Source organism: Pleurodeles waltl, chromosome 3_2 (genome assembly GCF_031143425.1).
Source record: "Pleurodeles waltl isolate 20211129_DDA chromosome 3_2, aPleWal1.hap1.20221129, whole genome shotgun sequence".
NCBI lineage: Eukaryota > Metazoa > Chordata > Amphibia > Caudata > Salamandridae > Pleurodeles > Pleurodeles waltl.
In genome coordinates this window covers 211,540,495-211,556,581 of record NC_090441.1, presented here as the reverse complement: position 1 = coordinate 211,556,581, position 16,087 = coordinate 211,540,495, and the positions used below count along the sequence as shown (strand labels likewise).

At 52.3% G+C, this 16,087-nt stretch overlaps 1 protein-coding gene across 4 annotated transcripts in view; it reads left to right on the top strand.

Moving 5' to 3' along the window:
• Positions 1–16,087, top strand: part of OBSL1 (obscurin like cytoskeletal adaptor 1) — a 368,734-nt gene that overhangs the window by 99,179 nt on the left and 253,468 nt on the right. For all 4 annotated transcript variants that reach the window (XM_069227203.1, XM_069227206.1, XM_069227205.1 and 1 more), the window contains exon 3: positions 13,044–13,313. In XM_069227203.1, coding sequence (XP_069083304.1) covers positions 13,044–13,313 — 270 coding nt within the window. The remainder of the gene's footprint in view (positions 1–13,043; positions 13,314–16,087) is intronic.

The window sequence follows — 16,087 nt, the reverse complement described above, 5'->3', positions numbered from 1 at the left end:
GACGTCACCTGATGGCACTGGCCACTCAGAGCAGTCCAGTGTGCCAGCAGCACCTCTGTTTACAAGATGGCAGAGGTCTGGAGCACACTGGAGGAGCTCTGGACACCTCCCAGGGGAGGTGCAGGTCAGGGGAGTGGTCACTCCCCTTTCCTTTGTCCAGTTTCGCGCCAGAGCAGGGCTAAGGGGTCCCTGAACCGGTGTAGACTGGCTTATGCAGAAATGGGCACCAAAAGTGCCCATGAAAGCATTTCCAGAGGCTGGGGGAGGCTACTCCTCCCCTGCCTTCACACCATTTTCCAAAGGGAGAGGGTGTAACACCCTCTCTCAGAGGAAGTCCTTTGTTCTGCCATCCTGGGCCAGGCCTGGCTGGACCCCAGGAGGGCAGATGCCTGTCTGAGGGGTTGGCAGCAGCAGCAGCTGCAGTGAAACCCCGGGAAAGGCAGTTTGGCAGTACCAGGGTCTGTGCTACAGACCACTGGGATCATGGGATTGTGCCAACTATGCCAGGATGGTATAGAGGGGGCAATTCCATGATCATAGACATATTACATGGCCATATTCGGAGTTACCATTGTGAAGCTACATATAGGTAGTGACCTATATGTAGTGCACGCGTGTAATGGTGTCCCCGCACTCACAAAGTCCGGGGAATTGGCCCTGAACAATGTGGGGGCACCTTGGCTAGTGCCAGGGTGCCCTCACACTAAGTAACTTAGCACCCAACCTTTACCAGGTAAAGGTTAGACATATAGGTGACTTATAAGTTACTTAAGTGCAGTGTAAAATGGCTGTGAAATAACGTGGACGTTATTTCACTCAGGCTGCAGTGGCAGGCCTGTGTAAGAATTGTCAGAGCTCCCTATGGGTGGTAAAAGAAATGCTGCAGCCCATAGGGATCTCCTGGAACCCCAATACCCTGGGTACCGCAGTACCATATATTAGGGAATTATAAGGGTGTTCCAGTAAGCCAATATAAATTGGTAAAATTGGTCACTAGCCTGTTAGTGACAATTTGTACAGAGAGAGCATAACCACTGAGGTTCTGGTTAGCAGAGCCTCAGTGAGACAGTTAGGCACCACACAGGGAACACATACATATAGGCCACAAACTTATGAGCACTGGGGTCCTGACTAGCAGGGTCCCAGTGACACATAACAAACATACTGAAAACATAGGGTTTTCACTATGAGCACTGGGCCCTGGCTAGCAGGATCCCAGTGAGACAGTGAAAACACCCTGACATACACTCACAAACAGGCCAAAAGTGGGGGTAACAAGGCTAGAAAGAGGCTACTTTCTCACACAATATGCCAAAAGTATCTCAGTGAGTACCCTCAGTATGAGGATAGCAAATATACACAAGATATATGTACACAATACCAAAATATGCAGTACTAGTATTAGAAAACAGTGCAAACAATGTATAGTTACAATAGGATGCAATGGAGACACATAGGGATAGGGGCAACACAAACGATATACTCCAAAAGTGGAATGCGAACCACGAATGGACCCCAAACCTATGTGACCTTGTAGAGGGTCGCTGGGACTATTAGAAAATAGTAAGGGTTAGAAAAATAGCCCACCCCAAGACCCTGAAAAGTGAGTGCAAAGTGCACTAAAGTTCCCCAAAGGACATAGAAGTCATGATAGGGGAATTCTGCAGGAAAGACACAAACCAACAATGCAACAACGATGGATTTCCAGTCGAGGGTACCTGTGGAACAAGGGGACCAAGTCCAAAAGTCACAAGCAAGTCGGAGATGGGCAAATGCCCAGGAAATGCCAGCTGTGGGTGCAAAGATGCTGCTACTGGACAGTAGAAGCGTAGGTTTCTGCAAGAACGACAAGGGCTAGAGACTTCCCCTTTGGAGGACGGATACCTCACGCCGTGGAGAGTCGTGCAGAAGTGTTTCCCCGCCGAAAGACCGCCAACAAGCCTTGCTAGCTGCAAATCGTGCGGTTGGTGTTTTTGGATGCTGCTGTGGCCCAGGAGGGACCAGGATGTCGCAAATTGCGTCAGGGGACAGAGGGGACGTCGATCAAGATAAAGAGCCCTCTCAGCAGCAGGCAGCACCCGCAGAAGTGCCAGAAACAGGCACTACGAAGATGCGTGAAACGGTGCTCACCCGAAGTCGCACAAAGGAGTCCCACGTCGCCGGAGACCAACTTAGAAAGTCGTGCAATGCAGGTTAGAGTGCCGTAGACCCAGGCTTGGCTGTGCACAAAGGATTTCCGCCAGAAGTGCACGGAGGCCGGAGTGGCTGCAAAAGTCGCGGTTCCCAGCAATGCAGTCTGGCGTGGGGAGGCAAGGACTTACCTCCACCAAACTTGGACTGAAGAGTCACTGGACTGTGGGAGTCACTTGGACAGAGTTGCTGGATACAAGGGACCTCGCTCGTCGTGCTGAGAGGAGACCCAAGGTACCGGTGATGCAGTTCTTTGGTGCCTGCGGTTGCAGAGGGACGATTCCGTCGACCCACGGGAGATTTCTTCGGAGCTTCTAGTGCAGAGAGGAGGCAGACTACCCCCACAGCATGCACCACCAGGAAAGCAGTCGAGAAGGCGGCTGGATCAGCATTACAGAGTTGCAGTAGTCGTCTTTGCTACTATGTTGCAGTTTTGCAGGCTTCCAGCGCGGTCAGCAGTCGATTCCTTGGCAGAAGGTGAAGAGAGAGATGCAGAGGAACTCGGATGAGCTCTTGCATTCGTTATCTAAGGAATCCCAAGAGACAGAGACCCTAAATAGCCAGAAAAGAGGGTTTGGCTACCTAGGAGAGAGGATAGGCTAGCAACACCTGAAGGAGCCTATCAGGAAGAGTCTCTGACGTCACCTGGTGGCACTGGCCACTCAGAGCAGTCCAGTGTGCCAGCAGCACCTCTGTTTCCAAGATGGCAGAGGTCTGGAGCACACTGGAGGAGCTCTGGGCACCTCCCAGGGGAGGTACAGGTCAGGGGAGTGGTCACTCCCCTTTCCTTTGTCCAGTTTCGCGCCAGAGCAGGGCTAAGGGGTCCCTGAACCGGTGTAGAATGGCTTATGCAGAAATGGGCACCAAATGTGCCCATGAAAGCATTTCCAGAGGCTGGGGAGGCTACTCCTCCCCTGCCTTCACACCATTTTCCAAAGGGAGAGGGTGTAACACCCTCTCTCAGAGGAAGTCCTTTGTTCTGCCATCCTGGGCCAGGCCTGGCTGGACCCCAGGAGGGCAGATGCCTGTCTGAGGGGTTGGCAGCAGAAGCGGCTGCAGTGAAACCCCGGGAAAGGCAGTTTGGCAGTACCAGGGTCTGTGCTACAGACCACTGGGATCATGGGATTGTGCCAACTATGCCAGGATGGTATAGAGGGGGCAATTCCATGATCATAGACATATTACATGGCCATATTCGGAGTTACCATTGTGAAGCTACATATAGGTAGTGACCTATATGTAGTGCACGCGTGTAATGGTGTCCCCGCACTCACAAAGTCCGGGGAATTGGCCCTGAACAATGTGGGGGCACCTTGGCTAGTGCCAGGGTGCCCACACACTAAGTAACTTAGCACCCAACCTTTGCTAGGTAAAGGTTAGACATATAGGTGACTTATAAGTTACTTAAGTGCAGTGTAAAATGGCTGTGAAATAACGTGGATGTTATTTCACTCAGGCTGCAGTGGCAGGCCTGTGTAAGAATTGTCAGAGCTCCCTATGGGTGGCAAAAGAAATGCTGCAGCCCATAGGGATCTCCTGGAACCCCAATACCCTGGGTACCTCAGTACCATATACTAGGGAATTATAAGGGTGTTCCAGTAAGCCAATGTAAATTGGTAAAATTGGTCACTAGCCTGTTAGTGACAATTTGAAAGAAATGAGAGAGCATAACCACTGAGGTTCTGGATAGCAGAGCCTCAGTGAGACAGTTAGTCACTACACAGGTAACACTTTCAGGCACACTTATGAGCACTGGGGCCCTGACTAGCAGGGTCCCAGTGACACATACAACTAAAACAACATATATACAGTGAAAAATGGGGGTAACATGCCAGGGAAGATGGTACTTTCCTACAGCGTCTCACATTTTCACTTTGGCCAGGTTTGTTACCTATTTGTGTTACACTATTCACTTCTTTGATGTCAATGTCATAGAACATACACATTTTGTTGCCTGCTGCTAAATTCAGGCAAAATCTTGATTTTTTCAGTTTTTAAAAAGTCTGTCTTAAAGACTGTTAAGTATTTAATTGTCGGTTCCTGAGATGTCTTTCTGAGTTGTTTCCAAATTCATGTAAGAGTTGCATCACTGTTAGGTCCTCAGTTGTAGGATTTGATATTTGCATCCCATTAGCAAGGTAATTTTTGTGCGGATCTCTTTTTATCATTGTGTGATGTTTGGCCAATTTTGTATTTTGGACACATTTGTTTCCGTTTTTACCAAATCAAAATGTTTTTCACTGTGGAACTTTAATTTATTCTCTAATAAAATATTGTGGACATCCATTGTTACCTTTCATTCAGACAGAGTCATTAATCTAAGTTTCTCTTGTTCTGTCTTTCCTTTGTCCCCTTTCAATTCCCTTGGTCTTTTCCCCTCTTTTCGCTTTCTGCTCTTTGTTTCCCCCCTCCGGTTCCTCTGTTCATTTTTCCTCTTCCACATATCGGTCATTGGCCTCTGCATCATAGTATAATGTCGTTTAAAAATACATTTTGGGGATTTTTCATGGCCCCTGGGTTTGAGGACCCTCCTGGCCGCTTATTATACTAATTTCTAAGTGCCTTCCCGTAACCTAAATTCATCTAGCCTTTTTGCAAAAATAAGCAATCATATCTCCTAGCAAGAGACAGTACTTACCTCCCAATAACTTCCCTTCATCCTTCGCCAACCATTGATCCATGTATTTTTAAGTTGTCATTTCCTGTTCAGACATCCAAAACAAATTCTCCGACAGTTTATCTATTTCTTTCTTGTTGTCATCAATTGTGTTCAACGTTATAATTATTGAGCTCCACTTTCTACAGTCCATGTTTGGTTCATGCTTGGTTCATGCTTGCTTCATGCTTGGTTCATGCTTGGTCCATGTTTGATCCATGTTTGTTTCATGTTTGGTTCATGTTTGGTCCATGTTTGGTCCATGCTTGGTCCATGATTGGTTCATGTTTGGTTCATGTTTGGTCCATGTTTGGTCCATGCTTGGTTAATGTTTGGTCCATGCTTGGTTCATGTTTGGTCTATGTTTGGTCCATACTTGGTTTATGTTTGGTTCATGTTTAGTCCATGCTTGGTTTATGCTTGGTTCATGTTTGGTCCATGCTTGGTTCATGTTTGGTCAATGTTTGGTTCATGTTTCGTCCATCCTTGGTTCATGTTTCGTCCATGCTTGGTTCATGTTTGGTTCACGTTTGGTCCATGTTTGGTTCATGTTTGGTACTCTCACACTTGCAACATCCTATAGCCTGGTGGCCACACAGTGTAGAATGTCTAAGCCCTCTTGGCAGTCTGTGTTTTTGTAATGAAGAAATATCCCACCATCTGTATCCTTCTTTAATTTAGATTTTGTCTGAATATTGCAGCTTTGTATGCTCTTCTACCTTCGGATTTGGAATTGTTTGGAATTATTTGCCTTCCTATCTCTGCGGAAATTTGCCCTGAACGATGTGGGGGCACCTTGGCTAGTGCCAGGGTGCCCCCACACTAAGAAACTTTGCACCCAACCTTCACCAGGTGAAGGTTAGACATATAGGTGACTTATAAGCTACTTATGTGCAGTGGTAAATGGCTGTGAAATAACGTGGACGTTATTTCACTCAGGCTGCAGTGGCAGGCCTGTGTAAGAATTGTCAGAGCTCCCTATGGGTGGCAAAAGAAATGCTGCAGCCCATAGGGATCTCCTGGAACCCCAATACTCTGGGTACCTCAGTACTATATAGAAGGGCATTATATGGGTGTACCAGTATGCCAATGTGAATTGGTATATTTAGTCACCGGCCTGTTAGTGACAAATTTGGAAAGCAGAGAGAGCATAAACACTGAGGTTCTGGTTAGCAGTGATACAGTTAGGCACCACACAGGGAACACATATAGGCCACAAACATATGAGCACTGGGGTCCTGGCTAGCAGGATCCCAGTGACACATAACAAACACACTGACACCATAGAGTTTTCACTATGAGCATTGGGCCCTGGCTTGCAGGATCCCAGTGAGACAGTGAAAACACCCTGACATATACTCACAAACAGCCCAAAAGTGAGGGTAACAAGGCGAGAAAGAGGCTACCTTCCTACATTACCCTGTAGGAGGCTGGACTGGCTTGTAGTGAGTACCAAGGGGTACTTACACCTTGCACCAGGCCCAGTTATCCCTTATTAGTGTATAGGGTGTCTAGCAGCTTAGGCTGATAGATAATGGTAGCTTAGCAGAGCAGCTTAGGCTGAACTAGGAGACGAGTGAAGCTCCTACAGTACCACTAGTGTCATATGCACAATATCATAAGAAAACACAATACACAGTTATACTAAAAATAAAGGTACTTTATTTTTATGACAATATGCCAAAAGTATCTCAGTGAGTACCCTCAGTATGAGGATAGCAAATATACACAAGATATATGTACACAATACCAAAAATATGCAGTATAATATTAGAAAACAGTGCAAACAATGTATAGTTACAATAGGATGCAATGGGGACACATAGGGATAGGGGCAACACAAACCATATACTCGAAAAGTGGAATGCGAACCACGAATGGACCCCAAACCTATGTGACCTTGTAGAGGGTCGCTGGGACTGTAAGAAAACAGTGAGGGTTAGAAAAATAGCCCACCCCAAGACCCTGAAGAGTGAGTGCAAAGTGCACTAAAGTTCCCCAAAGAGCACAGAAGTCGTGATAGGGGAATTCTGCAGGAAAGACACAAACCAGCAATGCAACAACGATGGATTTCCAGTCGAGGGTACCTGTGGAACAAGGGGACCAAGTCCAAAAGTCACAAGCAAGTCGGAGATGGACAGATGCCCAGGAAATGCCAGCTGTGGATGCAAAGAAGCTGCTACTGGGATGTAGAAGCTGAGGATTCTGCAGGAACGACAAGGGCTAGAGACTTCCCCTTTGGAGGACGGATCGCACACCGTGGAGAGTTGTGCAGAAGTATTTTCCTGAAGAAAGACCGCAAACAAGCCTTGCTAGCTGCAAGTCGTGCGGTTAGGGTTTTTGGATGCTGCTGTGGCCCAGGAGGGACCAGGATGTCGCCAATTGCGTCTGGGGACAGAGGGGGTGTCGAGCAAGACAAGGAGCCCTCTCAGAAGCAGGCAGCACCTGCAGAAGTGCCAGAACAGGCACTACGAAGTGGAGTGAAACGGTGCTCACCCGAAGTCGCACAAAGGAGTCCCACGTCGCCGGAGGACAACTTAGGAAGTCGTGCAATGCAGGTTAGAGTGCTGTGGACCCAGGCTTGGCTGTGCACAAAGGATTTCTGCCGGAAGTGCACGGAGGCCGGAGTAGCTGCAAAAGACGTGGTTCCCAGCAATGCAGTCTGGTGAGGGGAGGCAAGGACTTACCTCCACCAAACTTGGACTGAAGAGTCACTGGACTGTGGGAGTCACTTGGACAGAGTTGCTGGATTCAAGGGACCTCACTCGTCGTGCTGAGAGGAGACCCAGGGGACCGGTGATGCAGTTCTTTGGTGCCTGCGGTTGCAGGGGGACAATTCCGTCAACCCACAGGAGATTTCTTCGGAGCTTCTAGTGCAGAGAGGAGGCAGACTACCCCCACAGCATGCACCACCAGGAAAGCAGTAGAGAAGGCGGCAGGATCAGCGTTACAGAGTTGCAGTAGTCGTCTTTGCTACTTTGTTGCAGTTTTGAAGGCTTCCAGCGCGGTCAGCAGTCGATTCCTTGGCAGAAGGTGAAGAGAGAGATGCAGAGGAACTCGGATGAGCTCTTGCATTCGTTATCTAACGAATTCCCCAAAGCAGAGACCCTAAATAGCCAGAAAAGAGGGTTTGGCTACTTAGGAGAGAAGATAGGCTAGCAACACCTGAAGGAGCCTATCAGAAGGAGTCTCTGACGTCACCTGCTGGCCCTGGCCACTCAGAGCAGTCCAGTGTGCCAGCAGCACCTCTGTTTCCAAGATGGCAGAGGTCTGGAGCACACTGGAGGAGCTCTGGGCACCTCCCAGGGGAGGTGCAGGTCAGGGGAGTGGTCACTCCCCTTTCCTTTGTCCAGTTTCGCGCCAGAGCAGGGCTGAGGGGTCATTGAACCGGTGTAGACTGGCTTATGTAGAAATGGGCACCATCTGTGCCCATGAAAGCATTTCCAGAGGCTGGGGGAGGCTACTCCTCCCCAGCCCTAACACCATTTTCCAAAGGGAGAGGGTGTAACACCCTCTCTCTGAGGAAGTCCTTTGTTCTGCCTTCCTGGGCCAGGCCTGGCTGGACCCCAGGAGGGCAGAAACCTGTCTGAGGGGTTGGCAGCAGCAGCAGCTGCAGTGAAACCCCGGGAAAGGCAGTTTGGCAGTGCCAGGGTCTGTGCTAGAGACCCGTGGGATCATGGGATTGCACCAACAATGCCAGGATGGCATAGAGGGGGCAATTCCATGATGTAAGACATGTTACATGGCTATATTCGGAGTTACCATTGTGAAGCTACACTTAGGTAGTGACCTATATGTAGTGCACATGTGTAATGGTGTCTCTGCACTCACAAAGTCCGGGGAATTGGCCCTGAACAATGTGGGGGCACCTTGGCTAGTGCCAGGGTGCCCACACACTAAGTAACTTAGCACCCAACCTTTACCAGGTAAAGGTTAGACATATAGGTGACTTATAAGTTACTTAAGTGCAGTGTAAAATGGCTCTGAAATAACGTGGACGTTATTTCACTCAGGCTGCAGTGGCAGGCCTGTGTAAGAATTGTCAGAGCTTCCTATGAGTGCCAAAAGAAATGCTGCAGCCCATAGGGATCTCCTGGAACCCCAATACCCTGGGTACCTCAGTACCATATACTAGGGAATTATAAGGGTGTTCCAGTATATCAATGTAAATTGGTAAAATTGGTCACTAGCCTGTTAGTGACAATTTGAAAGAAATGAGAGAGCATAACCACTGAGGTTCTGATTAGCAGAGCCTCAGTGAGACAGTTAGTCATAACACAGGTAACACATTCAGGCACACTTATGAGCACTGGGGCCCTGGCTGGCAGGGTCCCAGTGACACATACAACTAAAACAACATATATAAAGTGAAAAATGGGGGTAACATGCCAGGCAAGATGGTACTTTCCTACATACCCCACACTTGTTTTCCAGCCGGTGGAAGGGGGTCGTAGTGCACCTGCAATCCAAAGCCCTGTGAGAGGTGCGCAGCTTTGCATTGTCTCTACTGGTGCTCTGTGGTGGACATGCTGGAGTTTAGACACTCCACCTAATCCATGTAGGTTGTGGTGGATCTGTCTGTCGCTCGTGGACAGCAGGCACCACTTTGATGGACAGCATGACTGATGCCCTCCAGTGGTGTAACGAAACATGAAGGGGCCCCCTGCAAAGTACGTGTAGGGGACCCCCTCTCCCCAGCCCACCGCCTATCACCTTGGCTGATGGGACCTCCTGGAGCTCGGCCCCACTCCCGCGCTTTGGGGCTTATGCTGCACCACTGATGCCCTCACTCAGGTTTCTGTGATTGTGTTTTAGAATGGTTGTGCTTCTCTCTTTGTGTCTTCTGTATCTGAGTTATGGTGGTGCGAGTGCTGATTCTGAGGGGCATATCCATTTCTTCAATGTAGAGAAGCTTTGTCTTATTAATTTGTTCTGGCTGAAGAGTATTGAGTCTTTGTGATGTAGTGGAGGTCAGCAAAGTGTGGTGAGGTGAGGTATGTATTATAGTGTGGTGTGAGGTTGTATAGGTTGTGGTGATGTGCTGCGGTGGTACCTGGTGGAAATGCTGCTTGTTGATTTAGGTGCGGTACGGGGTGGTGCATGGAGGTGTGTGTTATCAGTAGTAGTGAAACTGTGAGCGGTGGTGAGGTGTGATGTTCTAACAGGATGATCTGTGTGGTGTTTAAGTGGTGAGGTTTAAAGCTAAGTCCCTCCCACCCAGGGAGGTCTTGCCCATTATATTGCTGTTGCCAGATGTGGAAATAGTAGCTTCTTGGAAGGTAAAAACCTGCCGCCCCTCACTGTTGTCTTCCCTCAGCTCCTAGAGCCGTCTGACTCTCCCCTCATCGATGCTTTATCTTTTCTCCACAAGGCCTCTACTTTTCAACCTGTTGAGGTTATATGTTAGGTTATGTGTATTCATAGACTGCACTATCCCCTGCGAGGGCATCCTGTTATGAGCTGGTGTGAGTTCCTAGCCCTGCCGATGATATTAAGGTTAATTGAAAAGCCAGGTCTTCAACTTCTTGCAGAATTAAAGAGGAGAGGGGGAGGCTCTGATGTGGAGTGGGAGGTCGTTCCACACTTTGGGAGAGGCATAGGAGAGCGCTTGTCCTCCTGATGTAGGGCTGAGTATGCATGGAATGTGTGTGAGTAGCAGTCCTGCAGAGCAGATGTTTCTGGGTGGTTGGTGGAAGAAGATGCAACTGCTCAGGTAGGTGGGGCCTGAGTTGTGTTGTGCCTTCCATGTGTGTGTGAGGAGTTTGAAATGAGCAGCCAGTGCACTTTCCTGAGGTGTGGTGTGATTCAGGTTCTGTGTGGGAGATTGAGGATGAGTCTGGCTGCCAAGTTCTGGATCATTTGTAGTCTTCTAGTGAGTTGCTCGATGATTGTAGTGTAGACGGTGGTCCCGTTGCCCAACTTGCTGGTGAATAGGGCATGAGATTCCCTCTGGTTCCTTCCCCTCTGGTCCTCTCTCCTCAATGCTCCTCTCTCCATAGACCTCTAAATCTCCCACTCTCTCTGCTCCCTGAGCCCCTTAACCCGCCCCACACTGCTGCTCTCTCTCTGCTCCCTGAGCCCCTTGACCCACCTACACTGCTGCTCTCTCTCTGCTCCCTGAGTCCTCTGACCTTCCCCTCACTGCTGCTCTCTCTCTGCTCCCTGAGCCCCTTGACCCACCCACACTGCTGCTCCCTCTCTGCTCCCTGAGCCCCTCGACCCGCCCCACACTGCTGCTCCCTCTCTGCTCCCCGAGCCCCTTGACCCGCCCCATTCTCTCTCTGCTCCCTGAGCCCCCTGCCCCACCCCATACTGCTGCTCTCTCTCTGCTCCCTGAGCCCCTTGACCTTCCCCTCACTCTTGCTCTGTCTCTGCTCCCTGACCCCTTGACCCGCCCCACACTGCTGCTCTCTCTCTGCTCCCTGTGCCTGTTGACCCGCCCACACTGCGTCTCTCTCTCTGCTCCCTGAGCCCCTTGACCCGCCCACACTGCTGCTCCCTCTCTGCTCCCTGAGCCCCTTGACCCGCCCCACACTGCTGCTCTCTCTCTGCTCCCTGAGCCCCTTGACCCGCCCCATTTTCTCTCTGCTCCCTGAGCCCCTTGACCCGCCCCACACTGCTGCTCTCTCTCTGCTCCCTGAGCCCCTTGACCTTCCCCTCACTCTTGCTCTGTCTCTGCTCCCTGAGCCCCTTGACCCGCCCCACACTGCTGCTCTCTCTCTGCTCCCTGAGACCCTTGACCTGCCCCACACTGCTGCTCTCTCTCTGCTCCCTGAGCCCCTTGACCCACCCACACTGCTGCTCTCTCTCTGAACCCCTTGACCCGCCCACACTGCTGCTCTATCTCTGCTCCCTGAGCCCCTTGACCCGCCCACACTGCTGCCCCCTCTCTGCTCCCTGAGCCCCTTGACCTGCCCACACTGCTGCTCTCTCTCTGCTTCCTGAGCCCCTTGACTCGCCCCATTCTCTCTCTGCTCCCTGAGCCCCTTGACCCGCCCCACACTGCTGCTCTCTCTCTGCTCCCTGAGCACCTTGACCTTCCCCTCACTCTTGCTCTGTCTCTGCTCCCTGAGCCCCTTGACCCAACCCCCACACTGCTGCTCTCTCTCTGCTCCCTGAGTCCTCTGACCTGCCCCTCACTCTTGCTCTGTCTCTGCTCCCTGAGCCCCTTGACCCGCCCACACTGCTGCTCCCTGAGCCCCTTGACCCGCCCACACTGCTGCTCCCTCTCTGCTCCCTGAGCCCCTTGACCCGCCCACACTTCTGCTCTCTCTCTGCTCCCTGAGTCCTCTGACCTTCCCGTCACTGCTGTTCTCTCTCTGCTCCCTGAGCCCCTTGACCCACCCACACTGCTGCTCTCTCTCTGCTCCCTGAGCCCCTCGACCCGCCCACACTGCTGCTCCCTCTCTGCTCCCTGAGCCCCTTGACCCGCCCCACACTGCTGCTCTCTCTCTGCTCCCTGAGCCCCTTGACCCGCCTCATTCTCTCTCTTCTCCCTGAGCCCCTTGACCCGCCCCACACTGCTGCTCTCTCTCTGCTCCCTGAGCCCCTCGACCCGCCCACACTGCTGCTCCCTCTCTGCTCCCTGAGCCCCTTGACCCGCCCCACACTGCTGCTCTCTCTCTGCTCCCTGAGCCCCTTGACCCGCCCCATTCTCTCTCTGCTCCCTGAGCCCCCTGCCCCACCCCATACTGCTGCTCTCTCTCTGCTCCCTGAGCCCCTTGACCTTCCCCTCACTCTTGCTCTGTCTCTGCTCCCTGACCCCTTGACCCGCCCCACACTGCTGCTCTCTCTCTGCTCCCTGAGCCCCTTGACCCGCCCACACTGCGTCTCTCTCTCTCTGCTCCCTGAGCCCCTTGACCTGCCCACACTTCTGCTCTCTCTCTGCTTCCTGAGCCCCTTGACCCGCCCCATTCTCTCTCTGCTCCCTGAGCCCCTTGACCTGCCCCACACTGCTGCTCCCTGAGCCCCTTGACCCACCCACACTGCTGCTCTCTCTCTGCTCCCTGAGTCCTCTGACCTTCCCCTCACTCTTGCTCTGTCTCTCTATCTGCTCCCTGAGCCTGTGACCCTCCCCTCACTCTTGATATCCTTCTGGTTCAATCCCTCTCGCTCCAGACCCCTCTCACCTCTCTCTCCTCTCATTGTTGCTCTGGCTCCTGAACCCTCTAACCCTCCCACTCTCTCCTCTCTTCAGAGCCGCGGATGAAGTTCCTCAGCCAGCTGGAGGATGTTGAGGTGGGAGAGCGGATGGAGGCTGTGCTCGAGTGCCAGGTGCCCTCAGAGTTCATGCCCACAGCATGGTACCTGGAGGACCAGAAACTGCATCCCAGCACAAAGTACCTGATGGAGGAGCAGGGCACCGTCCGCCGCCTCACCATCCGGGACACTCGCATTGATGATGACGGCATCTACCTGTGTGAGATGAAAGGCGGAGCACGGAGCATCGCAGAGCTGGCAGTCACAGGTAGGTGCCCACACACCTGCATGAGATGAAGGGGTGAGGGCAAAGCAATGCAGAGCTGGCAGTCGCAGGTAGGTGCCCACGCAGCTGCATTCGATGAAGGGGTGAGGGCAAAGCAATGCAGAGCTGGCAGTCGCAGGTAGGTGCCCAAGCAGCTGCATCAGATGAAGGGGTGAGAGAAAAGCAATGCAGAGCTGGCAGTCGCAGGTAGGTGCCCACGCACCTGCTTGAGATGAAGGGGTGAGGGCAAAGCAATGCAGAGCTGGCAGTCGCAGGTAGGTGCCCACGCACCCGCATGAGATGAAGGGGTGAGAGAAAAGCAATGCAGAGCTGGCAGTCGCATGTAGGTGCCCAAGCAGCTGCATCAGATGAAGGGGTGAGGGCAAAGCAATGCAGAGCTGGCAGTCGCAGGTAGGTGCCCACGCACCCGCATGAGATGAAGGGGTGAGAGAAAAGCAATGCAGAGCTGGCAGTCGCATGTAGGTGCCCAAGCAGCTGCATCAGATGAAGGGGTGAGGGCAAAGCAATGCAGAGCTGGCAGTCGCAGGTAGGTGCCCACGCACCCGCATGAGATGAAGGGGTGAGAGAAAAGCAATGCAGAGCTGGCAGTCGCATGTAGGTGCCCAAGCAGCTGCATCAGATGAAGGGGTGAGGGCAAAGCAATGCAGAGCTGGCAGTCGCAGGTAGGTGCCCACGCACCTGCATCAGATGAAGAACTGAGGGCAAAGCAATGCAGAGCTGGCAGTCGCATGTAGGTGCCCACACACCTGCATGAGATGAAGGGGTGAGAGTGAAGACCTACAGAGGTGCAGTTACATGCGAGAGATGGAGGGTGGCTAATGGTGACAGTAATAGGTGAGTGCACACTCACCTGCTTGAGATGAAGGGGTGAGGGCAAAGCAATGCAGAGCTGGCAGTCTCAGGTAGGTGCCCACGCACCTGCATGAGATGAAGGGGTGAGAGAAAAGCAATGCAGAGCTGTCAGTCGCAGGTAGGTGCCCACGCACCTGCATCAGATGAAGAACTGAGGGCAAAGCAATGCAGAGCTGGCAGTCGCAGGTAGGTGCCCACGCACCCGCATGAGATGAAGGGGTGAGAGAAAAGCAATGCAGAGCTGGCAGTCGCAGGTAGGTGCCCACGCACCCGCATGAGATGAAGGGGTGAGAGAAAAGCAATGCAGAGCTGGCAGTCGCAGGTAGGTGCCCACGCACCTGCATCAGATGAAGAACTGAGGGCAAAGCAATGCAGAGCTGGCAGTCGCATGTAGGTGCCCACACACCTGCATGAGATGAAGGGGTGAGAGTGAAGACCTACAGAGGTGCAGTTACATGCGAGAGATGGAGGGTGGCTAATGGTGACAGTAATAGGTGAGTGCACACTCACCTGCTTGAGATGAAGGGGTGAGGGCAAAGCAATGCAGAGCTGGCAGTCTCAGGTAGGTGCCCACGCACCTGCATGAGATGAAGGGGTGAGAGAAAAGCAATGCAGAGCTGTCAGTCGCAGGTAGGTGCCCACGCACCTGCATCAGATGAAGAACTGAGGGCAAAGCAATGCAGAGCTGGCAGTCGCAGGTAGGTGCCCACACACCTGCTTGAGATGAAGGGGTGAGAGAAAAGCAATGCAGAGCTGTCAGTCGCAGGTAGGTGCCCACGCACCCGCATGAGATGAAGGGGTGAGAGAAAAGCAATGCAGAGCTGTCAGTCGCAGGTAGGTGCCCACGCACCTGCATCAGATGAAGAACTGAGGGCAAAGCAATGCAGAGCTGGCAGTCGCAGGTAGGTGCCCACACACCTGCTTGAGATGAAGGGGTGAGGGCAAAGCAATGCAGAGCTGGCAGTCGCAGGTAGGTGCCCATGCACCTGCATAAGATGAAGGGGTGAGGGAAAAGCAATGCAGAGCTGGCAGTCGCAGGTAGGTGCCCACGCACCTGCATGAGATGAAGGGGTGAGAGAAAAGCAATGCAGAGCTGTCAGTCGCAGGTAGGTGCCCACGCACCTGCATCAGATGAAGAACTGAGGTCAAAGCAATGCAGAGCTGGCAGTCGCAGGTAGGTGCCCACGCAGCTGCATTCGATGAAGGGGTGAGGGCAAAGCAATGCAGAGCTGGCAGTCGCAGGTAGGTGCCCACACACCTGCTTGAGATGAAGGGGTGAGGGCAAAGCAATGCAGAGCTGGCAGTCGCATGTAGGAGCCCATGCACCTGCATGAGATGAAGGGGTGAGGGCAAAGCAATGCAGAGCTGGCAGTCGCATGTAGGTGCCCACACACCTGCATGAGATGAAACGGTGAGGGCAAAGCAATGCAGAGCTGGCAGTCGCAGGTAGGTGCCCACGCACCTGCATCAGATGAAGAACTGAGGGCAAAGCAATGCAGAGCTGGCAGTCGCATGTAGGTGCCCACACACCTGCATGAGATGAAGGGGTGAGAGTGAAGACCTACAGAGGTGCAGTTACATGCGAGAGATGGAGGGTGGCTAATGGTGACAGTAATAGGTGAGTGCACACTCACCTGCTTGAGATGAAGGGGTGAGGGCAAAGCAATGCAGAGCTGGCAGTCTCAGGTAGGTGCCCACGCACCTGCATGAGATGAAGGGGTGAGAGAAAAGCAATGCAGAGCTGTCAGTCGCAGGTAGGTGCCCACGCACCTGCATCAGATGAAGAACTGAGGGCAAAGCAATGCAGAGCTGGCAGTCGCAGGTAGGTGCCCACGCACCCGCATGAGATGAAGGGGTGAGAGAAAAGCAATGCAGAGCTGGCAGTCGCAGGTAGGTGCCCACGC